This window comes from Pogona vitticeps, chromosome 7 (assembly GCF_051106095.1).
Source record: "Pogona vitticeps strain Pit_001003342236 chromosome 7, PviZW2.1, whole genome shotgun sequence".
Classification (NCBI taxonomy): Eukaryota; Metazoa; Chordata; class Lepidosauria; order Squamata; family Agamidae; genus Pogona; species Pogona vitticeps.
The window spans coordinates 13,346,224-13,371,419 of record NC_135789.1 but is presented as its reverse complement, the minus strand read 5'-3'; the positions used below and the strand labels follow the sequence as shown (position 1 = coordinate 13,371,419).

The following is a 25,196-nucleotide window of genomic DNA, read 5'->3' as shown; positions in this document are numbered from 1 at the left end:
AGGCTTCTGGGAGTTGTAGTCCAAGAACATCTGGAGTTTTGAGGTTCGAGACCAGTGGTTCCCAGATGTTCTGAGAAGAAAAAAATGAACAGTCACAATGACAGGGCGATGATAAACAATGATGATAAGTGGCGAATATGATGTTATGGCTCAGACTGAGAGTCAACCCAGCAGTATCTCTCAGACTTCCATGTGTCATGACGAGATTAAGTTCCAGCAGGTCTGGTTTAACACATAAAGTAGTACTCAGAATCCAGCCCAATCCATAACTATGACCTTGCTATATTATTAATAATATTTATCTATTCCTTAGGATGTATGGATCCAAATAATAAACAATCACCTCCATTCAAGTTCACTTTTCTCTCACACAAAACACACAAACTCACAGACACACAACCGCGTTCATGGGTTGCCACGCGACTTCTCGGGCCGTAATCCTTGGGGGGCTCGAAGCCCGGATTCCCTGGGGGTGGGTTTCGTGTTTACAAGGGCTGCAGGTGGGGAAATGATGCAACCTGAATCCTCGGTTGCATGAGAGAGGGTGGCAGCCCTCCCCCCGAAGGCCGGAAAAGCAGAGAAGCGAAGGAGGGGGCCTCGGGACCGGTCTTCTTGACCCCCTTCGCCCCAGAAGGGCACTGCTGAACAACTCCCAAGGAGAGTTTATTTGAGAGGCTCAACCCACTATTTCAGGAAAGACCCATCCGCCCAGGATGATGGGCCCTGTGCTCTGGGAGGATGGAGGGCAGATCCTGACCCTCTCCTCTGGAGGGACCACCTTTCAAGTCTTGAGACCAATCCTCTCTCTCCCCCTCGATCTTCTCTTCCCAAGGCTAAACAGGCCCGGTGTTTTTCCATCATTCCTCCTTATAGGGCTTGGGTTCCAGTCCCCTGATTCGCCTTTCTTGCCCTCCTCTGAACTGGCTCCCCTTGGTCATCCTCCTTCTTCATGTGGGGTGTTCAGAACTGGAATCCAGGGCTCTCCAGGAGGCCTCACCTGTGCCAGACAGAGGTGGGACCAGCAGCTCATGGGATTGGGAGGCTCGACTTCTGCCCATGGATCCCAAAATCGCATGCGCCTTTTTTGCAGCCGCATCACCCTGCTGGCTCCTATTCAGAATTGGATCTACAACCGATCCCAAAATCCTTCTCGCTCCTACTATAACTGAGCCGGGCATTTCCCCCCCCTCCGCCTTGTAACCCTGTTATTGGGTTACGCCTACCCCCAGCTGTAGGAATTTCCGCCCACCCCTGTTCAATCCCACACTACCCTAGGATGCTTTCCGAGGCGTGTTCAAAGAAAAGTTAATCATAACTTTTAATCACACGCTTCCCCCGGCCTGCCTCGCACTACGACTCTCCCTGGCTGAGCCGGGATTCAAACCCAGTCTTCCCCGCCCAAGCCCCCACCTTGGCCACCCTCCCGCTCCGGGTCTAGAGCGACCCCAAGCGGCGGTTCCCACGCTGGCGTGTCTTTCCCACGGCAGGGCTGAGCGCGCCGCGGTTGGCCAAGTCGCCCGCCGTTGCCCGGGTCATTGGCGGGGAAGGAGGGCGCCGGGCCAGCCGGATTCTCCCCCTGGCCGGCCCCCAAGCCCGGGCCTACCCCCCCCCTCTCCTTCCCTCCTCTCCACCCTCCCTCCGTCCCTCCCTTCCCAAAGCAGCAGCGTCTCCAGCGGCGATGGCGGCGCTCTCCGCCTACGGGACGCGCACCATGGGCACCCTGATCCTCTTCGGTACGGTGGCCGGCCTGATGGCCGTCCTGGCCTCCACGCTCATCTTCCAGATCCAGGCGGGGAGCCGGGCCGGGCCGGGCCGAGCTGGGGGACTGCCAGAGCGCGCCCGGCGCATCCTCCGGCCCCTCTCGGCGGGGCTGGCCGCCCTCTGCCTGGTGCTCAGCCTCAGCTGCCTGGTGCTCAGCCTCCTGCACGCCTACTGCGGGGCGGGGCGGGGCGCTCCGCCAGGGGGCGCCGCCGGGCCGGACAGGTGGGTTGCGCGCGGCGGACGATGATGGGGAAGCCGCGGATGGGGAAGCCGCTGATAGCCGGATACATCCAAGGCTCCATTCAGACTCCAAAGTCTGCCCCTAAAACTAGATCTGGAAGGAGCAGAAGCGCAACCCCCCCCTTTGCGCTTGCTGGCCTCCCATCTCCCCGCACGAGCGAGCGTCAGGTTAAGTTTTATTAAAGGGCCACAGATCCATAGAAAAGCGAGCGTCATGCAAGTGGAGTAGAGCCCGGGGGGGGGGGGGGGTAGGATCTGGCCCGGCCCAGACGCATGGCTCCAAAAGTAATGCAGAGTTTGGCCAGCAGCAAGGGGTGGGAGTCCTGAGTTATTTCCTAGGCTGGGAGGTGGTGGTGGCGGCAGCTCGGATTCAGCACACCCTCCGCCGACCAAGGGGGGCCACCGGGGCGACCCTATGTCATCTCTGCAAAGGGAGGTGGCACCCCAAATCGTCGCCAGGATGCATCCCCCGATTTCTGCCCTCATTAGGGCTCACCCCCACGTCCCACTTCTTTCCCTCCACTGCTGCTGTCATGACGAATTAGCCCTTTGGAGATTTCTCCCCCCCCCCCCATTCTCTTCCCCTCAACTCCACAAGTTTGGCAAACCAAACACACACACCTCTTTCGAGCGAGAAAACAAAGATCCTTCTATTCTCCCGGCCAACGGAAGCCAAGGCCTCCCTTGCCTCCCCCCCCCCCAAACACCGGCCAGTCGCCAAGAGGGATCTCCAAGCACAACCAGCTCAAGAGGGCCCTTTGCCCCACAACACAGCCCCCTAAGTCCTGGTTCTCTTGGTCCAAGAGAGAGGCGGAGGAGAAGACAAGATAGGAGAGGACAAGGCAGGGGGGGGGGGTTTGCTTGGCACGACTGAGAACAAGAAACACACCAACGTTTCAAAAAATGTACATCTCGTGCAAGGAAGTGGCCAGTGATAACAGTGGGATTTTTCCTCACTGGTCTCACAGGGGCGACTGGTTCCTTCTGGACAGCCGTCAAGTGCGACACGTAGCTGTCGGTTTGTTTTGCTGCGGGGTCTCAGCCTACCTATCGGGTAAGTCAGATTTTTTTCTTTTTAATACTTTTTAACCACAGAGAAGGGAATCTGTGGATACCGATCCCGCAGATACAGAGATCCCACTCTATTGAAGTGGCCTTTTCCACTGACCATCCCTGGCAGGAAATGCAATAGGAAACAGTCCACCATACCACTTATATATTAATTAAAAAGCAATGGAGATCCAACCTTGATGACCCCTTTTCGATATTTTAACTACATTAGACAAACGGTTTGAAATGCCAACTCTGACCTTTATGAAAATCTTCAATTCTCTCTAGTAATCTGAAGTCAATACGTTAGGATCTCCCCTATCTGCAGGATTAGTATCTGCTGATTCTCTTATCCACTGTCTGAAAATACTAAATTAAAAAAAACCAGAAATCTATATTTATGAGTATTTTCTGGGTGTATTTATCAGACCTGGCGAATAGAGGGAGCTAGAGAAGATGCCAGAGATGGTGTTTCAAATTTCCACGTTTTCCAGCATCTGCAGGGGGGGGAGGGCTTGGATCCCATTCCCCATGGATACAGCAGTCCCATTGCATTAAGCTTTACTGTTTTTTTTCCTCAAAGGTGATCTCTTGAACTAGAGTCCAATGCCATTTTGAGGTCACTCAAAACCACCTCAAGCTCATCTTTTTGTCTCTGTGCTGATTAGAAGTCATAACAGGAAGGCATGCTGCAAAGCCTTGAAACATGGATTTTTTTTTCTTCTTCTTCTCCTTTGCAGCTCTTTCCATGTACATGCTGGTCCTGTTCGAAATCGAAACTGGGATCTCGGGTGCTTGCATCCTTTCCTCCGGCATCGTGGTCTTGGTGCTCACCGTCACGCACGCCCTCATCCGGTCATCCAGGACCGCGCCGGGCAGCCGAGGAGAGTTCTCGCACACCCTCTACGAAAACGATTCTGCCGGTGAGGCACCAACAACTCACCTCAACAACACCAAGACTGTGGTCGGGCCCAGGGCCCGTCCCGAGATCCATCGCGAGTTCTCCTACCCATCAGGCGTGGAGGCCAAATCCTGCCTAACCACCCCCGGGAGCAGCAACTTGGCCTCCTCGGGGAGTGGCGAGCCGGCCTCCGAGAAAGAGAGTTACGGCGTCTCCCGGATGCACTGCACGCTGTCGGCGGAATCGGCGCTCCTGCAGGTCCACGGAAAACCATGGGATGGGGTCACACGCGAAATGAAGAACGTCCTTTCCCGGAAACCCGTAGGATCCGGGAAAGATTCGACCTTGGTGTGAAAACTCGGCATAGGAAAGTCGCTTCCGTGCTGAACGCTATGTAGATCCAGCCTTCTCCAGCCCAGGAAGGAACAAGATTCCCGCGCCCACCCAACCTCTCCTCTAAAAGCTGGTGGAACTCACCGCCACAAGCTGGGGTGACCAAGACAGGCGAGGGGATTCCCAGGACAAAGGTGGGAGATCAATAACCCAAAGCAAGGAGATGTTTCAGGAGCAGCTCGACCCGCTCCACCTCCCCTGTGAGTCGGCGGGAAATGGTTTGTTAAAAAATCTGCGTGAGCGGCTGTCTTTTAATAAAAATAAAAACCAGATTTCGTTCTGCTGACATCACTTTCAAAACAGGTCTGAATTAATCCCGTGACTCATGCCGATTTCTCTCCGTCATCCGAACGGCCCATTTTAGCTTTTATTCCAAAGCAAAGCTTCAGAGTGCGTGTTTATTTATAGACATAAATATACATTTATATACATACTCCGGATTACCAAACCAGCTTAATAGAGCTAATTTATTTTGCTTGTCAAAGAGAGGTACGATAGGAACCCTGTGGCCCACGGGGAGACTGCTTCCAAGCCCACAGAGGATGCTGGAAAACACGGATAACAGGGAACATTAGTTTAATAGCAAATGATTTATATAGCATGGTCTCTGTCTCCCTCTAGTGGCCACTTCATCTTTAGAACTACATTAAAAATATTAAAAGAAACACATAGCCTTCAAATCTATTTCTAAAGGTGAAGGTACCAGAACTGGCCACTAGAGGGAGCCAGAAACCATGTTGTAAGTATTTGCTGGTAAAAGAGTGTTCACTATTATCTGCGTTTTTCAGCATCTGCAAAGGGGCTTGCAACCAATCCCCTGAGGATATAGGGGTCCTACTGTAGCAGAAACAGTGACCATAATAATGTGGCTAAAAAAAAGTCTTGCAGATGAAAGAAGTGATCTCCAACTCCAGGCCCTTCTCAGTTAACAAGGTAAAAGCTTCGTCTCGGTCCGATCAACAGCGTTTCCCCCTTTTGACATTACGCTTTCAAGTATGCAAGAACATGAGAAGAGGGCTGAGGATCAAAGAAAGGGACGGAAACAGATTCAGAAAACGTCGATTCACATTAATTTTGATAAATATGCAACAGTATCCTACACAGGATCCCTTTAAATTTTGGCTACCGTGAAGCCTCAGCAGAACTGCGTATTGCACAGAACAAGCCCTGGTTTGCAGGCCAGGGAGCTTCTTCCTCTTGGATCAGTTAAGTCTGCTTTGAAGGCTTGGGTGCAAATGTCTCCAAGTGGATTCGGCCCCACCTCTTGCCACAAGCCCCTCCCCATTTCCAAAATGCCCCTCCCAAACTGCAGTCCTGGCTCTAACTTTAAAAAGTTTTCCCATTAACAACAAGCCATGCTCTACCCATGAGGCTGCAGGAATCCTCACTCTCTCTCTAGCCATCCCAACAAAACCATAAAGAAAATTCAGCTGCACACCCTTCCACTCCAACCTGCTCAGAAAATCCTAGTGTCCCGTATTTCTCTACAATCATTGTTTTTTCCACTGGCGGCTGTTATCTTTCCAGAGACTTGATATTCAGATTAACGAGAATACTGGTGTGTGTTTGTTTTTTAAAGAAAAAAATTGGTTCAGTGTGCATGCCAGGAGGCCTCCCTGGGCGAGCAGACCACAGATCTATCAAACACTCTCGTGCTTCTATCCGAACTGGCGGGTGGAGGGTGTCACGAGGCTTCCCAGTTTTCCCGAGCTACCGGCGGGCCATATTCAGCCGATCCTTAATAGCCGTTGCATGCCGGAGAAAGCCTTCAATGCTCTTGAAATACACGCCACTGTCCTTCATGTTCTTGATGGCACTGGAGAAGGAAAGAGCAGATGGTCAATGTTACAGAGGCGATGGTGGTGATCTGGCTACTACAGTAGGACCCCCCCATATCTGTGGGGGATGGGTTCAAAGCCCCCCAGCAGATGCTGAAAATCGTGGATAACAACAACGAACACTATTATAACAACAAAAGCTATACATAGCATAGTCTCTGGCTCTCTGTAGTAGCCAGTTCTGGTAACTTCATCTTTAGAAATAGATATATCTAGGATTTTTCTTTTGATAATGTTTAATATTCTCAGAATCGACTCAGTGAATACTTATCCCGTGGATACGGGGGTCCTACTGTACCCGTATGCCAATAATGGAGAAGATATTTCCATTTCTTTACTTTCTCCATTCCCAGCAGCTGCGCCTGGGTGTAGGTATGAACACAAGTACCTGCAGGCATACTCTACGGTGTAAATGGCTCCTTGGCTCTGCTCCTCCCAGCTCTGCATGTCAGCCTGCAAAGGCAGAAAACAGACACACCCTCGCTAGATTGGGGAAAATAAATCAGTTGTCTTTGCTAACTCCTTTAGGTCACTTCCCCATTGGTTCAGATAATTTACCTAAATTATAAATTACATTATATTATAAATGACATTAAATTAAGTGATGAATGAAACTAAAGTTATAAATTAAATTAAAACAAAATTTATTATTTAATTTATCATTTCATTTAATCCACGGGGTCCCTTCCACATTTTCACACAGAACTTACCTTATGCTGAGCCAGTTCTGGAAGGGACCGCCTGACGTGCTCCTGAAGCCGATACAAAGCAACTGAAGGTTCGTTGGCCAAGACGTACATGCTTTCCGTGAATTTGTCTGTCACTAACGAGAGAAAGAAATGTAATTCCCCCCCACACTTTTATTTCTTAATACTCGTGTTTTTAAAAAAAACAATTTTGGCCTATCACGAGGCTTTGGTAGACGAAATTAACAGTCTGTGTAACAAATAAAGAGAAATTTAAAAATTGAGCTGCCGTGATTAGAACCCAGAACTGGCAGAATTCCTTTCTGAGATCCAAATGACTAACATTCTAGACCTCGTTGTGTTGAAAGGTAACTTTTTGAGATCCTGGCTAAAAACTCAACACATTGGTTAGTGGCTCCCAACCTTGGGTCCCCTCTCCAAAGGACTACAACTCCCAGAAGCCCCTATCCCTCCGCTGGGCTGGCCAAGGATGCCGGGAGTTGTAGTCCCTGCGCACTTGGGGGGCCCCCAGGATTATCAGGACGCACTGATTCAAACCCATGGTTCTCCGTCTTAGGTCACCCAGAGATTCCCGGACTACAATTCCCAGAAGCCCTTCACTGGGCAACCTGGGGATGCTGGAGATTGTATTCCCAGCGTAAGCGTGGGTGGGTGGGGTTTGGCCCCTGATTTGAAGAACTCAAAGAGAAATCCTCCTTAAGTTCCCATAATGAGGCTGGATGGGAAACGTTAGTAACTTGTTACCTTTCTTCACTTTCAGCTGCATCTCCGGCTCCTCCATGGCCAGCCCTTTTTTAATCAGGAGAGGGAAGGCGTGGCGGAAGAAAGCCTCCCGGAAGTGATGTCCTGGCGGAGAAGCCAATTCCGGGAGATCGGTCCGTCGCCCAAAACAGTCTGATGTTGAAACTCTGGACAAAGACCAAAGGTTCCTAGGCGCTTTAGGTTCCTCATCCCCAAAATAGGAGGCGATGAAAAACCTCCAACGTCTTCCGGAGGGGAAGACCCGGAAGGGCGGCTTTCCCCCTCCCCCACTTCCGATGCCGGAGTTCTAAGGAAGAGCACTTTCGGGTCGGTAGGAGGGGGGCTAGGGCTGAGGGTGGTCATTTCCGGGAAGGAAGTCCCTTCCGGGCGTGGCTGTGGATGACCGGAACCGGAACTCTTCTGACCGCCCCCTCCCACTCCACCCCCTCGACCAATCCCCTTCTGCCCTGTGGCCGGGAGAGCCAATCCCGTGGGCCGACGAGCGGGTATTTCCGGTGCCTCTCCCCCTCTTCCGGTCGCGGGGCCTGGTGGGCCCAGGAGGAGAGCCTCCCCGGGGCAACTCAGGTGGACTGCTCCTGCCCTACGGGGCTCGTTGGGCGCCCCCTCTCACCCCACCCCGCCCCTCTCTCTTCCTCTGGCCGCCCGAGCCGAGGACGATGGGCTCTGGGCGTCCTGCGCCCGTGGACTACAACTCCCAGCAGCCTCCGTCACCAGCTGTGCTGGGTCCAGGAGTTATGGGAGTTGTAGTCCAAGAGCCCCTGGGGGACCCAACGTGGGGAACCCCTGGCCTGGAGCCTCGGGTTCCCCCCTCTTTAGCTGTTATTGGACTGCAATTCCCAGAAGCAGTGCTGGTCAGGATTGATGGGAGTGGTAATCCATGAACATCTCGGTAACCCAAGGTTGGGAAACTGCTGGACCTGAATCTTGGGTCCTCAGATGGACTACGACTCCCAGAAGCTTCCACCACCAGCTGTGGCTGGGGCCAGTTGTGATGGGACTTGTTGTCCAAGAACCTCCCGGAGTGACCCAAAGACTGGAACCTTGCATCCCCAGGGGTTCTTGAACTACAGTGCCCAAAATTCCCCAGCCAGCATGGCCCAAAATTAACCCGGTGCGGATTATGGACCAAAAGGTTTTTTCTCCAAAGGTCCTCCTGGACCAAAGCTTAATTAGAATTATTGAATAGAATTTCAGAGACAGGATCTATTGGGTCATTCAAGCTGAGAACCTCAGGAATATCTCTGCAAAATGTTTAGTTGTTTTTTAAACACCGTTTTAGAGATTTTTTCAAAGCCAAGCCACCAAGTTTTCTGCTCTGTTGTTGAAATCCTGTCGTTTCTCGATTTTTCAGGACCCAACGAGGACCAGGCGCGCCACGCATTCCAGCGTTTTGTGGGCTCTGGAATGTCCTCGGGAAGATTGGGGCAGAAAAATGACTCACATCGCTGCGGCGAGAGACTTGGAAGGGTCTTCTAGTGATGGGGATGACGACGACACAACAATCATCCTGCTGTATCCGCACTCGGAGAGAAAAGATGACTTGCCTGCCGAGGAAGGCGTTCCGGTTTCAGACAGTAAGTTGGTAACGTTGGAATGCGGATGGTGAGAGAAGCAACATATGTCTGTTATCATAATTTATGTGTTATTTTTCCTTATCTCTTGTCATTCTTTCATAGTGGAGACTTAGAGAAGTAGTTGTAGGACAATTTAAAAAAAAATCTGACAGGCCTCTCTATTTATTTTTATAGCATTTTTTCCTCTGCTCCGTGGCTGGAAAAGCTCTCAGATTTACTTGCCTGCCCAGTTTAAAAAACACCAATATAGGCCTTGGAATTATCCATTTATTATTTGCTTGTTTAAAATGTATTTGCTCTGCCTTTCTCCTTTAAAAGGACCCAAAGCAGACAGTTCCAGAGACTGGGAGCCGCCACGGAGAAAAGGCCCCCCTCTCCCGTGTCCCCACTAAAAGCACCTGCAAGGATGATGGGACCGAGAGGAAGCCCTTAACACTGGGGAAGGCTCATAAAGGGGCACCTGGTCCTTGAAACAGCCTTGGACCCGAGCCGTTCAGGCCTTTATAGGTTATCTATTTATAGGGAAACTAAAACGACAACTCACCAAGGGCTGGAGGCTGGAGAAGGAAAATGACAAGCTTTTGGAATGGTTTCATAGTTTGGGTAGACCTGCCTGGCAAGCTTTCTGGATTTTATTTTCTCTTTCGAAATCCAGGTAGTGGGATTCTCAAGCATTCGACCACCTTGACAAATCGGCAGCGTGGCAACGAAGTCTCTGCCTTACCAGCTACTTTGGACAGTGAGTTCCCTTTACTGCTTGAAAGCAGAATTCTTTTGAATGATGCAGCAGCCGATTTCCATGGATGCCGATGGTCTCAGGTGGAGGTGGAAACAAAGAAGATGGTGTAGAAGGGGGTTAGAAGGCATTTGAGTAATTGCTGGTTACTAAACCACTGCAAGAAACGTGGGCCCTTATTTCCTTCCTTCCGCCACCAGTCACACAGGGAAAGGTCTTAGCCAGCTTGCAGAAGGGCAACAAAGAGGAGGCTTGAAATATAACTGACCATGTAGGCAGAAAATTAAAAAATGTACACAGTTCTTTTTTCTGAAAAGCGATGGCTGTGCTACCGAATGTATTTGGAGACAGAAAATTAAGCTCTTGCATGGTGAATCAGTTTACCCCCTTTGATTGCCGACTTATTGAGAGTTCCACTGAAATATGTGGATTTGGAAGGATATTTTGGAGAAAGGGGGCTTCTGTACGCAGTTCCTTCCCTCCTGCCCTTTTGCATCTCCAAGTCAGGAAGGATTAGTTGACCTCAAGCCGATCTGTGTGTGTGTGTGTGTGTTTTTTAAAGAATTTCAGCTGCAGGATTGAATGACTGAAACTGAGAGTTTGTAACCTTGCATTTGCTGCCTTTTAGAGCATGTTTTAATTCTGGATTATTTTCTCTGTCCTGGCTTCTAAGCTCTGTCCATCCACCAGCTTGCAGCCCAGGGTGAGTTGCTCCTGTTGAAGGAAAGTCTACGAAAAGGTGAGTTGTGCGTAGACCTGTCACCGTTTCTCACGGATGGAGTGGCCTTTTTTCTTTTTCTGGAGACTCGTAAGCAGAAAATAGCTGTCTGAAAGGAACGCCGAAACTAATCAGGCATCTGTTTGCAGAGCCTGCCAGATTTCAGCCGTGGTCAGAGAGGTAGACTAAACTGATCTGGAGTGGATCCTTAATTCTGTTTCTTCCCACCTCGCGCCAGTTATTACATCTTATTTAGCCTAACCAGTGGTGGGAACCCATCTCCTTAAAAAGGGACTTCTTGAGTTGGTGGTGAGGTTGCTGCTGCTACTTGGCTGATTGTTGCCACTCCAGTTGGGAGTTTTATCACTTCACTGTCAGCTTTGGAATCTTAGAATCATGGAGTTGGAAGGGGTCCCGTGAGGCCATCCAGTCCAGCCCCGTCAGGGGTCCCATTATTGTACTGCTCTAACAGTCAGGAAGTTTTTTTTCCCTGATCTTCAGCTAACATCTGGCTTCCGGTCACTTTCACCCATCCTGCACTCTCTGGGAGGATGGAGGACAGATCCTGCCCCTCCTCTGTAGGACATCCTTTCAAGGATTTGAATAGGGCTTTCCTGTCTCCCCTCAGTTGTCTTCTCTCAAGGCTAAACATGCCAAGTTCTTTCCTCCTTATATGGCTTGGTTTCCAGTCCCCTGATCATCATCCTGGTTGCCTTCTTCTGAACTGGCTGCAATTTGTCAGCATCCTTCTTCAAGTGTGGAGTCCAGAACTGGAACCCAGGACACTAACCAGTGTCAAATAGTCTAGTCCCTTGCAGGTTTCATAGACTCAACTTCTGTTTCTGCAGCCGCCTCACGCTGTGGGCTTCTATTGTCCTGGGCAAATTCTGTTGTTCAGGCAAGCCGACTTTTTATTTTATTTTAATTTCAGGCGAAAACCTGTTAAATAAAGCCGACGAACGAGGCTTCACCCCATTGATGTGGGCGGCAGCGTTTGGGGAAATAGAGACTGTGCGCAGCATGCTGGAATGGGTGAGCACGCTGGAGCCGGGCAGCCTGGGGGGGGGGGGGGGGAAGGGACTTCGTCCATGCCTTCACTCGGGGCATCTACCCTCTTGTCTGTTCTCCCTTTCAGGGTGCCGACCCCCACGCCCTTGCAAAAGAGCGAGAAAGCGCCTTGTCTTTGGCCAGCACCGGAGGGTACACAGATATCGTCCTGCTCCTGCTGAAGCAGAATGTGGACATCAACTCATACGACTGGGTAAGCCTTCACGGTCTCGTGGGCTGATCCGCCTCTCCTTAGGTCTTTGGGGGCTTTGACTGAGTGGGATTGTAATGAGATGACAAGGACCCTCATCTTCCAAAGGCTCCGGGTAGTCCGAGCCTCGGACAGTGTTGTGGGTGCTGTCGAGTCACTTTAGGATGACCCGAATCACAGCTTTGAGGCACAGTAGGGCCCCCTCATCTGTGGGATCGGGAGCCGCGGTTTCGCTCCTCTGGAAACATGGGGGGGGAATTAGAAATACGTATTTTCACGATGCGTTTATCAGAACTGACCACTAGGGGGTGCCAGAGACTGTGCTGGTGGCCAGTTCTGGGAATGACATAAAAGAAATATATTTCTCTTGCAATGGCTATCCACCCCACGGTCTCGGGCTCCCTCTAGTAGCCCATTCCGGGAACTTCATTATTTGAAATAGTGATTTATAAGATTTTTCTTTGAATATTCTCCTTCACAGAATGGCGGGACCCCGCTTCTGTATGCAGTGCGTGGAAACCACGTGAAGTGTGTGGAGGTCTTGCTAGGTAAGTCCTGCACTTGATCGGCTGTGGGAAACAAGAGTAGCACCCAGGTGAGCAGGAAGTCACGGCCAAGTCAGGAACGTGATTAGCCTCCGCAGGATCTCAGTGGCGCCCTTTGGAGGACTTGACATACACACACACACACACACCGCCTAACAGCTGCGGTGCAGCCTTTTTGACTAAGAAACATGCTGTGCAGAAAAGGATCTGGGAGGATCGAGGAGAGATCCTCCCCCTCTTCTGTAGGGGCGGGGATGACGGACCTGATGTGGTCGGTCCAGGGAGATTCCCCACTCACTGGGTGCTTGAACCTGTCTCGTTCCACCCGTTCAGCCTCTGGGTCAGCTCGGTCGGCACCGACTTCCGTTTTTTCCTTCTCTGTGTTCCTCCAGGGCGAGGTGCCGACCTCACAATCGAAGCAGACTCGGGTTACACGCCGATGGACCTCGCCGTGAATTTGGGACACCGGAAAGGTATGTTTTTGGATCACAAGCATGCGTTTCTGTCACTCGGGGGGGGGGGGGGGAATCACGTCGGCCGTTGATGCCGGCCAAAAGCCTCGGTACTTGAATGAACTCATCCACCGTCTGAAAATATTCAAATAAAAATCCTAGTAATAGAGATTTCTAAAGATGAAGTGGCCCAAACTGGCAGCCAGAGGAAGCCAGAGAACATGATAGACGTCGCATTTGGTATTAAAATCGGGTTTGCTACCATCCACATTTTTCAGCATCCACAGGGGGCTTGGCACTGATCCCCGACAGATACAAGGTCTAGCTTAATCTCTAAATTTTAGGGTTAATCTTAATCTCTAGCTTTTTATTTACATTTACGTTTCTGGTGAGCACAGGGCAATTTCTGTAGCTTTCCTCCACCTCCTCCCAATATCAGACCCAGCTGAGAGGGAGCGAATGGTCTGAGGCTCTCTAGAAGACTGAATGGAGTTTCCATATCTGCAGGAGAGTTGGGGGGGGGGAATAGCCGAGCAAGCTTCCCACCTTTAGGCAGCTAAGCGGTTCTCTTCGGGGCCTCTTATTTTGACTGCTCTGTCGTGTTGGATTCCAAACGGGCGTCCATCGTATGCATGCATCAAGCGCTTTTAATTTCTTGTTTTCCAGTCCAACAAGTCATTGAGAAGCACATCCTCAAACTGCTGCGGAACAAGGAGAGCGAGGAGAAGCCGTAGGCGAAAGAGAAGCTGGGGGAGCTCCCTCTTCCCTTCGCTGCATTTGCTTTTTTGCGGAAATAACGTCGAGCGTGGCAAAGCCTGGGTTGGAGGCTTCCAAAGATGGACCTTGAAGGATGCGGAGGAACGAAGCTTGTTTGGAAAAGTGCTGTTCCTTGGGAAAGTGCCACGGGTGCGCGGTTTCACTTGGCAAGATCAAGATGGTGCGCTTCTAGTCGGGGTGGTTAGCCGGTCGTCTTTCTTACGATGTCCGCCAAGAAGCCACCCTGCACGCCAGGAGGAAAAAGGCTGTAATTTCCTCTCTGCGGCACTCACAGGTGGCAGAGGTATGTGTGGTTATCCTTTGTCGGCCAAAGAAGACTCTTTTGTTTTCCGCATCGCGCCGAAACTTTGCACACAAGAGTCCTTTCTTTTTGGAGTCTTGGAAACGGACCGATGTGTTTTCAGATAAGCCAAAAACTTGGTTCAAAGCGCCTTGAATGCCAGCCTGTTGAATACTTAACTCACTTAAGGATGATGAGCAAGGAGGTCTAGAGACTTGAGGTCTAGAGGCTTCTGTAAAATTTCCGTGAGCGGCCTTTTCTTAATGATAATTAAAAAATGGGGATTGTTCTGTGAATGCCGTTTTCGAAACAGGCTTGGATCAATTCCCGGCTCGTTCTGATTTCCGATCATTTCATCCTTTGTCACAAAGCAACATTTCAGTAAGTGTGTGTTTGTTTATCTTTGAAGATCATTGAATGCATCAGCACACTTATCCCCAGTCTGAAAATACGAAAAGAAACATCCCAGAAATATAGATATCTAAAGATGAAGTTAACAGGAGTGGCCACTAGAGGGAGGCAGAGACTAATTAAACTGTTTGCTGTTATCCACGTTTTTCAGCATCTGCCGGGGTTTTTGAACAGATTCCTCCGTAGACACGGGGGTCCTACTGTTATATAAACACAGAATGAGACCCAGGGAGTATCACCAAAATAAAATCCTGTTTTGGTTTCCCACAGTTAATTGGAGAAAAGATAGGAAGCTGATATCCTGAGTCTTTGAAGAGTGAAAATTTTTATTTAACAATTCATTGCCCTTTTTTATTTCGGGAAGACCTTGGCAGTAAGTACAGCAAACACTATACTGTACATTGTGGAGTCTCTGGCTCCCTCTTGTGGCCTAGTCTGGTGATTTAATTAGAAATACAGATTTGTGGGGGTTTACTTTTAATATTTCAATTACTTTCAGACTCTGCACGCGAATATGCACATTTTATGTGCCCGAAGGAAGGGGGAACCTTTTTAAAGGCCCGAGTGTCGGCTGTATCCCTAGAATTGGTTTAATGACAAGCTGTCTTCCCCCCCCCAAAAAAACCTTGTTAGAATGTCTAAAGATCCATTGAGGCAGAATACATTGTTGGAAATCTTGACCAAGAGATGTCCAATTTATTTTTTGAACAGATACTTAAGTAACAGATAACAATTCTTTTACAGTCATGAGGCATGCTTATGCTGACAGGTGGAAGGATGATGGCTTGGGGGAAGGAATCAAGACCTCATGTCTTTGAAACAAACTTTAGTAATCCACAGTCCCTCCCCCCCAATCCCACAAGTATCCTGCATTTTCAACACACCTTCAACACAACCGTGACAGCCTTCCCAAAATAAACAAAACTACAGTAGGACACCCATATCCATGGGAGTTTGGCTCAAAGCTTCCTGCAGATGCTGAAACCCCAGATAATAGCAAATGTTACGTACTGCATGATTTTAAAAAAATCTGGAAATGTGTATTTTCACCATGTATTATCAGAGCAGGCCACTAGAGGGAGTCAGAGACCATGAGTTCGAGAGCAAGAATACACAGCATGGTCTCTGGCTTCCTCTAGAGATCGGTTCTAGTCAAACATGGTGAAAATACATATTTCTGGATATTTTCTTGTAATATTTTCAGACTGTTGATAAGCAAAACCGCAGATACAGGATCCTACTCTCTTGTAACTGCTACACCATTTCTGCTTCAAAGTGAGATTTAAAGTGGAATGTGACGGGTGGCGCGTTCCCAGGAGCAGAATTTCACAGGGACCTTGAAGCAGAGCCAAACATGCCCGGGGACATCACAAATTAAGTGCTGGCTTGTTGAAAGCAGACGTGACACCACAGCCGTTTTGCACACGGCTCTTTGAAATTAAAAAGGAAGGAGCGCGCCGACAGGAAACCTTGCTAAACAGCTTGGTGTAACATTTTTAACGGCAAAGAGACCAGCTGATATAGTTGGTTTTTAAGCACCGGCTGATTACGGGGGTGCCTCTGTTCTCTGTTAAACGGCTTGCACGGAACTGCCACGGATCCGTCTTCTCATGGGTGGCAACAGTGGTACCCTTGTGTTCGGACCACACCATTTAAAGACTAGCTGGGTTCTCCTTTTTCACATTATCCCCCCCCCAGTACCCAGAGAACAACCCTATCATCTGGAAAAAGCAAAGCTAGAACCTGCAGGAGGGCCCCTGTATCCCCACGGTCTTCACTTGCCCATCGCCTGAAAATATCGAAAGGAAAAAAACCCCTAAAACTATGTATTTTCACCATGTATTAACCAGATGTGGCCACTAGAGGGAACTGCACTGTGTACTCTTTTTTCTTCTTCTTGGTCTCCCGCTCCCTCTAGTGGCCAATTTTGCTAATACATGGTGACATTTTTTTAACCATTTAGTGTACAGTGGTTGCTATTATCTGTGGTTTTTCACATCCGCAAGGGGGCTTAGAACCAACCCACTGCGGATACGGAGGTCCTCTTGTAAAAGAGAAAGGATTTCTCTGGCCAGCGTAACTCAGCTACGAGAACCCTCCAAAAGAAGGCACAGAGGCACCTAAGCCCTCCTCAGACTAGTCTGGTTTTCCCAGACGCTGGCTTCTAGCCTCTTTCTTTCCCTTACTCCTAACGCAAACAATACTGAAAAGGACACAGGAAATGAACAAAACCAAAAGCCATTCACAACATCGGCATCGAGGACTGTTGCGGGTGGGGGACGTGGTCGGATTCCTCCTTTCATGGCGGCAGCCACCAGCACCAAACGCTTCTGAACCGACGATTTCCTTTCTTATCCGGGGCAGCTCGCTTCTTGAGATTATTGCGTCCGTAGCTGGTAATCTAGGACAGAACAGAAGAGCCATCTTATTGGGGACACCTTCTTTTCCATATTAAAACAACAACAAAACAACCCAACAAAACCAGATCATGGAAACCCACCGCATCACTTTTGTGACGAAGCACGGCCATGGGGGACCCCCCCCCCGCATTCACAAGCGGAGGAAGGAGTAGCGTTGCCGAAGCATCTCTTTACATACCTCCGTTCTGCGTGATGTAACGCACCCAGGGCAATGCCTGATAGCCACTTTTCTCAATTATTTTTAAATAGCGGACCTGGAAGAGGAGGCATACGTGAGACGAGCTGTTCTGACTGAGCCCAAATTCCTCCCTGCATCCAGTTTATCAAGAGGACGTGTGCAAAACTGCACTCTTTTAAGCTCACATTCTCTAGCAACCTATACAGTGGAGTTTATTGCTTCTGATAGTGGAGGCAAAATATGGTACGACCCCCTCCGACGATTAATTTATCCATTGCCTGTAAATACTAAACAGAAAAACCCTCAGAAATACCTACAGTTGGTCTCCCATATCCATGGAATATTGGTTCCAACCCCACCACCACCACGGATGCTGAAAAACGTGGATGATAGTGAATGCTATTGAATGCAGTACAGGGCATGGTCTCTGGCTCCCTCCTGTGGCCAATTCTGGTACCCTCACCTTTAGAAATACATATATTTCTTGGGAATGTTTGTTTTTAATATTTTCATGCCCAAAGATAAGGGGAAACTGTGGATACTGATCCCACGGATACAGGGCCCCCATGCTAACCTAAACTTAGCCGGGGTCAACGGAGAAGTCACGCCTCACCTGGATTCCAGAAGTGGTGAAATACGGGATTTCGAACTTAACGCTGATGGGCGGCTTCCCTTCCTTGTCTTCTGCTTCCACGCTTGGGAGCCCAAAATGGGCCCGCATGAGGTATTCCTTCCCTCCCTACGGGAAGCCGGATGTCAGATCACATCTTTTCACCCACCCACCCCCGCCCAACCACTCCGGCAACCACGTTCTTTGGTTGTCCCACAAGCAACTTGAGAATGAGTCACGTCGACAAAATTTGGAGACCATATTCATCCTTTTGGAGACCCGAGCAGGTCTGAGCTACCCATATTCCACCCCCCTCAAAAAATGAGGACCGCTCCCTGACTTCTTTTGGGGTACAAAGAATTCTCTAGAGCTGTGTTTCTGAATCTGGGGGTCCCAAAGTGTTTTTTTTTGGGGGGGGGAGGTTGCTTTACAGGCTTTGTAGCCTCTTCTAAATAATTCCTTCCTTGACCTTTCTGGGCGGCGTATTAGGTTGGCCTGGAGGGGGGGGAACCTGAGTCAAATCACTGGTGGGACTTGAGTCAAGACCCCCCTTTCCGTGCACGGGACTCACCGGGAAAGACTTGATGGACCAGACGATGGCGCTGTTCTCTGGCACCCACTTGACGCTCCCCACGGTCGTCTTGAACTTCGGGGAGTCGGCGTCGTTGGGAACCGGGATGTGGATCTCCACATTGTTGGCGGTGGAGCGCCGCTTGAATTGACTCTTCGCCTGGAAAAGGTGGCAAGTCCCCAAAGTTAGCATATCAGGCTGACACTCTCTTTTCCTCACCTTGGGGTGTAGACCGTAAAATCAATCAATCAATCCATCTCTCTCTCTCTCAACCAACCTGGCAGAGCAAGGTAACCTTTAACATTTAATTTCATAATTAAGAGCCGTCCAGTCCCACCCCCTGTTCAAGGCAGGAACCCACATCCAAGTAGATTTCGCTCCCCTCCCCAGGTCCTGTCGTCGTACTGCTCGAAACGTTCAGAACTTTTCTTCTTGACATTCAGCCTCAATCTGGGTTCCTGAGGCTTGAGCCCATGATGACACCTCCTGTACCCTGGGATAATGGAAGATCCTGCTCCTCTTCTGGAGGACCACCTTTCAATGATTTGAAGAGCGCTGTCCAGTTCTCTCCCCTCTGTCTTCTTTTCTCAAGGCTAAACAGACCCGGTTCTTTCCATTTTTCCTTCTTTAAAGGGCTTGGTTTCCAGTCCCCTAATCTTCCATTTTTGCCCTCCCTCGAGCTTGCTCCAGGTTGTCAGCATCCTTGCAGTTTCTATAACTGGGCCCAGGACTCCAGAAAATGCTACTACCTCATGGGATTTAGACACTGGACCTCTGTTAGGGCCTCCTAAAATTGCATTTGCTTTTTTTGCAGCCACGTGGGCCCTGTCGGCTCCTGTTCAGCTTGAAGTCTTCTTAGCTAGAAGAATATCTGTAGCTTCCCATGTCCTCACGATGCCTCCAGGATCTCCCCAGAAAGCCCTCTGGAGTTGTGTGGCAGAGGTGGAAGGAAAAATGGTCCAGGTGTTCCAGCCGGGAAACTCTGGGTTTAGCCCATTGTGTCTGGGAGTGAAGAACGGCACTTCAGCGTCCCCCGCAGGAGAGGCTTTCAAAATCCCTCCGGCCACAATGCCTCAAAGTGGGTTGAAAGACGTTTTCTCTTGGCGATTTTGAAGAAAACCACCAGAAAGGGACACTGGTGCGAGAGGAGCATCCAGCATCCTCTGGATTCAGAGGCTATTTATTTTTAATTTTGTTTTTATTGATAATGCTTGCACAGACGAAGAGGGTCTTTCTTACAGTCACCACCCTGGACACGACTCACCTTGATCATGTACTCAATACGGCTGTGGGAATGCTTTTCAATGACTGACTCAATCCAGATTAGCGGCTTTACCTGCAAGAGAAAAACAGATTACAATTGACGGGCTTTCATACCTTCAAGAGAAGACCAAGGATTTCTTCTCCCTGACCCAAAGGACCTGGGGTGGACCACTTCTCCAGCTACAGAGATACAGTAGGACCCCCAATATCCGTGGGGAATCAGTTCTAAGCCCCCCCCCGCAGATACTGAAGACCGTGGAAGTAGAGAACCCTTTACACGGCGTGTTCTCTGGCTCCCTCTAGTAGCCAGTTCTAGTAAGAACAAGTTGAAAATTGCATATACTGTACTGTAAATAAGTATTTCTGGGGGGTTTTACGTAGTATTTTCAGGCAGTGGAGAAGGGAATCTGTGGATACAGATCCCATGGATAGGGGGTCCCACTGTATTTGCCCACTGGGTAGATCTGAAAACAGCTCCATCCCGGAGAGGCTAAGACAGAGAGATGGAAACAAAGATGTAGAGGCACCAGCTGGCTCCTTATTATTACCAATGCAAAGAAATTGTTGTTTTTTTTTTAATGCAAAACATTTATTTACAATGCAACCTATTCTGACCACAGAGCGCTTGCAGCGGTCGTCACACTTGAATTCTAGACTGGCCCTTGAACGGCCACAGCAGGCCGGCCCCGAGAAACTTACATGAGTATTAAGGCGATAGGACATGAGCTCAAACTCCCCGTCTGGCGGGATGAAAGAGATGGTCCGGTCGTTCTCAAAGCGCGAGAGGCGGACACACTGGTGGAATTTCACGTCTTCCAGCTCCACGGATTTGCTTTTGCCTCCTGTCGGGGAAAGCACAGCGAAAAGGTCCCGGGGATTTGGTGAAGGCGGCTGAAGCCGTTCGAAGGAGAGAGAGGCACACACTCGCTCACGCGGGCGATGTTCTTAAGCACAAAAATGACACCAGCCGTATCGCAAGAGCTGGACTTGGAGACAGCTGGGCGATCATTTCCCCTTTTTTGCTGGATTTTTCCACCCTCTGTGGCTGGCAAAACTATCCACGCAGAGGATAAGCAAAGCCACCCGGTTCCCAGAGAGAGAAAAGCGGCATCCGCACGTCTCTGGTGAACTGAGTCACAAAGTGTTTGGGAGCCCCTACCCAGGTGCAGGCGCTCCCTGGGCAACGTCCCTGTTTTTCTTCCTTGCTCTCATCGCTGTGACCTTTTCTAAACTAAACGACTAATGGCAAAGCGAAATTATCCTGTTAAAAGGGAACAAATGTTCAGAACAATACCTGAGAATAGCAGGTAATTTATTTGTGTTTTTTTCTGCAGAACCAGAGGACCCCCATATCCGTAGGGGGATCACTTCCGAGCCCCCTCTGTGGATACTGAAAAGTACAGATTATGGCAAACGCTATTATAACAGCGAATGCTACACATAGCATGGGCGGTTCGGATAACTTTGTCATTAGAAATATATATTTTTGGGTTTTAATATTTTCAGACTATAGATAAGTGAATCGGCGGATACCGTGGTCCTCCCATATATTGAAACTGTGCTTTAAAGGCAGATGTCAAACGCGGTCCCCCAAAAGCCGGCTTTAAAAGGAATTCCCTACAGATGAAAGGCCCAGAACGTTATAATTTTAGCTGCGCCCAGAATTGGTTCCTCTGAGAAGGAGGAAGGAAGGAAGGGGGTGGGGGTGGGGCGGCGGACATACTCACGGCCAGTGTTGTCAAAGAGAACTTTGTCGTTTAAGCCCAGACGGAGTTCTGGCATGCCGGAGAGGAACACCCTCATTTTGATGGACCCCACAATCTCGCTGCGTAGGACATTTCCGTTCGCGCTCACCTGAATGGTGGGAAGAAGAATCTTGAGGTCGAGATTCCGACAAGACAAACACCGAGTACGGTTCTGTATCTGCCGGCTTAGCCGTGCCTGCTGCTCGCTGCATTTTAAAAAGGAAGTGGACTGTCTCAAATAAAGAAGACAAGTAAATGCCTCTTTGAGGAGGTTCTATATACAACAGGGCTGGGGTATCCGGAAGAGATCAGCTCCAAGCCTATCCGTGGATGTTGAAAACTGTGGAAACATCAAAACGCTAAACATGGCATGGTCTCTGGCTCCCTCCAGTGGCCAGTTCTGGTAAATACAACCTGGAAATGCATATAAGCACATTTTTTTAAATTTAGTACAGTGGTGCCTTGCATAGCGATTGTTTCGTATAACGATGAAATCGCTTTGTGGTGAAGATTTTGTGATTGCTTTTGCGGTCCCTTTCCGATGTTCCCTATGGGGGATTTTCGCTTTGCGCTGATCGGTTCCCTGCTTGGGGAACTGATCATCGCAAAGCAATGCTTTTTTAACAGCTGATCGGCGGTTTCAAAATGGCCGCCCGCCGTTTTCTGGGATGGCTTTTTTGTTCCACATAGCGACGAATCCGTATAGCGACGATTTTTCCGGAACGGATTATCGTCGCTATGCGGGGCACCAATGTATTTTCAGGCCAGCGGCGAAGGGAAGCTATGGATAAGCCCCCCCCCCCACTGTACACAGCAACAGGATCCTCAGACGTTGCTGTGGTTCAAATGATCAACCGCTGAAAAGCAGCATGTGGCACTTTGGTCTTTCTACTTTAAAAAAGCAGGATGAACACAACTGGAGGCCGCCAGAAGGAAGGGTGTGACATTTTAGTTAGAAAAGAGACAGGGTTAGCAATACAAGCAATGTTTTAACCACTCCTTTTTGGCACACACAGAGAAAAACACAACAGCTGGATAAGTTGGGAGTTGCATTCAGTGTGAACTCTCTCCCAGGATAAATCTGTCCCTGTTTTCCTTCTGCATTTGTTTTTTTTAAAAAAGATTTTCTGACAGTGTTTACATACCAAAAGATTCACGGATTCAATGACATCCAGGAAAACCTCATTTTTCCGGTATTTGATCCCTTCTGATCTCCACGACACAGCATTCGTCACCGTGGCAGGTGGACGCGGTGCTCCGGTTTCCAGCTTATGGCCTTCTTGTGTTATATACCTTGATGCGAACAAGGACAAGTTGGGGGTGTAAAAATCTGAGCCCTGGAATGCCCCGAAAACAGGTCTAAAAACTTTACTTCCAGTAACTCTGGAAGTACCTTTTGCTACTTGATTGCCCAACCACCAGATACGTACTCTTGTAAGATCTTGCTGTCCGTGGTCTGAGGGTAGCCAAAATCCATCAACTCGTCCAGGAGTTCATAAATTATCACAAAGTTATCCCGAATGCTTTCTTCTTCCAACTCCTTAAAGTATTCGGAAAAAACCTGAAACACGGAGGTCGGAAAGGAACGTAAGATTTCTTAGGCTCAAATAGCTCAAGGAGTTGTACCTAATAGGAAAAGCACAACATTTACAACAAACACAATGGGCACCTATGCCCTTGTAGTCTTCAAACCCTTAGGCTGCTGTTCCCTGCCAGCGAGATCTCTTTCTGCCTGTCTTCCACCCACCAAGCATGCCGAATAATCTGTATAACCTAAATACTTATATTGTTATTTCGACCACTCCAGTCAAACGACTGCCACCAAGTCAACACGGAAGTACAGATAGTAACAGGTACAGATCGGGGTGCCGGTTCGATAGACACCGTGTCGTCAGATTAAAAAACGCAAATACAAAATTACGAATACCTCCACTGAAATGCTTGGTTAAAAACAGGACCTAAAAAAGATTAAAACGCACACTCCCGATAAAAACATCAAGTTATTTCAATTCATTGTGTGGGTCTTCGAATATACTTGCTTTAACTCCTGGGCAGCCAAGGCGAATCTTGCCACTCTGCCTGTTACAGCTTTGTGAACATCCGATGACAGATACAGGGTTTTATTGCAGTCGCTTTGATCCAGTATATCTTGTAGCAAAAAACCCCCACTTTTGCCCTTGGTCTAGTATAGAAGGATCAGTGCAGGAAACGTTGCTTGTCCTCTACTGCTTGTGCTCCCCCATATACAGAAGTGCGGAATAGAGAAACCCTCACAGTGCAAACTAGCCAATGAACGCCATGCTCACCTGAACCACCTTGTATAAAAAGGAAAACACCAGAGAAACACACGCATTCTTCTTAGAGGTTGCAACCACTGGGACCTCGTGTTAAGGAACTTGCTGTGTTTTATGTATTATTATCTGCCTATTATCGAGAGCATTTGTTTATAGCATGGTAGGATCTACGGTCTGAAAATATCAAAGGAAAAATCCCAACGTATGTATATTTTAACCATGAGGTTAAAACTTCAGACCTGCTCCTGTACATCTGAAGATCAACGACCTGGTCCACTGCAGTGCTTGCCAGATCAAGATCTGATGATCCACTTCTCTGCTGCCAGAAAATACTAAATAAAATATCTATGGATATGTGTTCCCAGGGTGTATTTACCAGAACTAGCCATTAGAGAGAGCCCAAGACCACGTAATGCACAGTGTTTGCTATTATCCACGTTTGTTGGCATCTGCGGGAGGGGGCTTGGAACCGATCCCCCCCTGAGGATCCCCCCAGTCCTGCCATGTTCTCCACCCATTGGGTCAGCCAAGGATACGGTACAAGTTGTTGTGCTTAATCCACATAAAGCGGACCCCTCCGTGGGCTAAGATGGGGGACAGCGTTCCTTCTTCCTCCTTCTCCATAAGGATGGGCATGAAATGCTCCACTTCCGACATGTCCACATCTCCGCGGTAGTTTCTGCAGATGAGGACCTAAAAATCGAGAGAAGGCAGGAGGGGAGCCCGTCATCCATGGTTCAACATTGTCACCTCCAGGATCCACCAAGAGGTCTGTCTGCTCCTGGCCCAGCCTTCATGTGGCGGGGAAAGGGAGCAAGAGAAGAGCCCGGATCCGAACCTTGAGCCCCTTTTTTCCCTCACCTGTGTGTTCCCTGGGAGTAACATATTTTTTAAAATGGTACTTTCATTGTAGTAAGCCGCCTTTTAGGGGAAAAGGTGGGGTAAAAAAGGTGTTAAATCGAACCCCGCGATCTTGTGCAAGAACGTTCTTTATTGACCTCCTCATCCTCACCATCATCAAAGTTCGGTTTCTTTCATTGAGAGCCTACCCTTCTTTCTTCCACTGCCAGGACCAAAGGCGGCTCCCAACAAGATTGAAAACGCCTGAAACCAGCGACTTCCCACCCCCACTTGGGTGACCGAGATGTTCTTGGACTACAACTCCCATAAACCGCCGTCACTAGATGGCCTGGCTGGGGGGGATCATGGGAGTTGTAGTGCCAGAACCACCTGGGGGCTCAGGCTTCGAGTCCACTGTTTTTTCCTCCCACCCCCACCCCAGATGTTCTTGGGATGACGACTCTCATCGATCCCGGCCAGCCCAACTCCTGGAGAAGGCTCATGAAGTAATCCGAGAAGGTCTCCCGGCCTGAGAGGATTTGCGGGGGGGGGGGGAGAAGGGTGTTTCCTTTACGGCCAGGATTGGCGCAAAGCCCCTCGCGGCGACGCCCCTCAGGGGTAGACTGCGCCTTCACCGGGAGGCTCCATCACCCTCCTCCCTCGCCTCCGCCCCCCCTCCCCCGCTCACCTTGCCCTTGAGGTCCAGCACGTAGACGGCGCTGGCCGACATCCCGAGCGCCTGCCTCCAGGGCCAACCCCGGACCCCACCGGCTTCCTCCGCGGCCTGCCTTTCCGGCCAGGCCTTCCGTCCGGTGAAACGGCCGCTCTGGCCCGAAACACGAACTCAGAGAGCCGGCTTCCGGCCGGGGCCC

General features: G+C 49.5%; 4 protein-coding genes across 7 annotated transcripts; 2 read left to right on the top strand and 2 right to left on the bottom strand.

Annotated features, from left to right (window-relative positions):
* The first annotated feature begins 1,463 nt into the window (after positions 1-1,463).
* Positions 1,464-4,631, top strand: TMEM221 (transmembrane protein 221). Its single transcript, XM_072977926.2, has 3 exons — positions 1,464-1,983; positions 2,970-3,055; positions 3,792-4,631. The coding sequence occupies exons 1-3, from the start codon at positions 1,679-1,681 to the stop codon at positions 4,304-4,306; spliced, it is 906 nt and encodes a 301-aa protein (XP_072834027.2). The 5' UTR covers positions 1,464-1,678; the 3' UTR covers positions 4,307-4,631.
* A 72-nt stretch (positions 4,632-4,703) lies between these two features.
* BORCS8 (BLOC-1 related complex subunit 8) lies at positions 4,704-8,016 on the bottom strand. Its single transcript, XM_020780998.3, has 4 exons — positions 7,635-8,016; positions 6,894-7,006; positions 6,572-6,636; positions 4,704-6,161 (listed from the first exon to the last, which is right to left on the bottom strand). The coding sequence occupies exons 1-4, from the start codon at positions 7,669-7,671 to the stop codon at positions 6,056-6,058; spliced, it is 321 nt and encodes a 106-aa protein (XP_020636657.3). The 5' UTR covers positions 7,672-8,016; the 3' UTR covers positions 4,704-6,055.
* On the top strand, positions 8,016-14,333 carry RFXANK (regulatory factor X associated ankyrin containing protein). 4 transcript variants are annotated; one of them, XM_020780996.3, is made up of 9 exons: positions 8,016-8,216; positions 9,004-9,226; positions 9,882-9,965; positions 10,636-10,701; positions 11,612-11,712; positions 11,816-11,941; positions 12,420-12,486; positions 12,876-12,956; positions 13,602-14,333. In XM_020780996.3, the coding sequence occupies exons 1-9, from the start codon at positions 8,031-8,033 to the stop codon at positions 13,667-13,669; spliced, it is 1,002 nt and encodes a 333-aa protein (XP_020636655.3). In that variant the 5' UTR covers positions 8,016-8,030; the 3' UTR covers positions 13,670-14,333. The 4 variants fall into 4 exon arrangements, with proteins under 4 accessions (XP_020636655.3, XP_072834024.2, XP_072834026.2 ...); XM_072977923.2 differs by lacking the exon at positions 8,016-8,216 and adding an exon at positions 8,256-8,503; XM_072977925.2 differs by lacking the exon at positions 8,016-8,216 and adding an exon at positions 8,529-8,551.
* A 734-nt stretch (positions 14,334-15,067) lies between these two features.
* On the bottom strand, positions 15,068-25,169 carry AP1M1 (adaptor related protein complex 1 subunit mu 1). The gene is made up of 12 exons (XM_020780993.3): positions 25,013-25,169; positions 24,021-24,177; positions 23,497-23,564; positions 22,621-22,751; positions 22,336-22,483; positions 21,173-21,299; positions 20,145-20,287; positions 19,447-19,518; positions 18,183-18,341; positions 17,615-17,740; positions 17,002-17,077; positions 15,068-16,804 (listed from the first exon to the last, which is right to left on the bottom strand). The coding sequence occupies exons 1-12, from the start codon at positions 25,052-25,054 to the stop codon at positions 16,782-16,784; spliced, it is 1,272 nt and encodes a 423-aa protein (XP_020636652.1). The 5' UTR covers positions 25,055-25,169; the 3' UTR covers positions 15,068-16,781.
* Between the last annotated feature and the right edge of the window lie 27 nt (positions 25,170-25,196).

Excerpts from the sequence above, each read along its gene's own strand:
- TMEM221 (XM_072977926.2), top strand. The coding sequence starts at position 1,679 with ATGGCGGCGCTCTCCGCCTACGGGACGCGCACCATGGGCACCCTGATC. Across the intron at positions 1,984-2,969 it reads GGCGCCGCCGGGCCGGACAG|GGGCGACTGGTTCCTTCTGG; the intron begins GTGGGTTGCGCG and ends CTGGTCTCACAG. Across the intron at positions 3,056-3,791 it reads GGTCTCAGCCTACCTATCGG|CTCTTTCCATGTACATGCTG; the intron begins GTAAGTCAGATT and ends TCTCCTTTGCAG.
- BORCS8 (XM_020780998.3), bottom strand. The coding sequence starts at position 7,671 with ATGGAGGAGCCGGAGATGCAGCTGAAAGTGAAGAAAG. Across the intron at positions 6,637-6,893 it reads CAGAACTGGCTCAGCATAAG|GCTGACATGCAGAGCTGGGA; the intron begins GTAAGTTCTGTG and ends CTGCCTTTGCAG. Across the intron at positions 6,162-6,571 it reads ACCGTAGAGTATGCCTGCAG|TGCCATCAAGAACATGAAGG; the intron begins GTACTTGTGTTC and ends TTCCTTCTCCAG.
- RFXANK (XM_072977923.2), top strand. The coding sequence starts at position 8,309 with ATGGGCTCTGGGCGTCCTGCGCCCGTGGACTACAACTCCCAGCAGCCT. Across the intron at positions 9,227-9,881 it reads AGGCGTTCCGGTTTCAGACA|GTAGTGGGATTCTCAAGCAT; the intron begins GTAAGTTGGTAA and ends TTCGAAATCCAG. Across the intron at positions 12,957-13,601 it reads GAATTTGGGACACCGGAAAG|TCCAACAAGTCATTGAGAAG; the intron begins GTATGTTTTTGG and ends CTTGTTTTCCAG.
- AP1M1 (XM_020780993.3), bottom strand. The coding sequence starts at position 25,054 with ATGTCGGCCAGCGCCGTCTACGTGCTGGACCTCAAGGGCAAG. Across the intron at positions 19,519-20,144 it reads CCTATCGCCTTAATACTCAT|GTAAAGCCGCTAATCTGGAT; the intron begins GTAAGTTTCTCG and ends TTTCTCTTGCAG. Across the intron at positions 17,078-17,614 it reads TCACCACTTCTGGAATCCAG|GTCCGCTATTTAAAAATAAT; the intron begins GTGAGGCGTGAC and ends CTCCTCTTCCAG.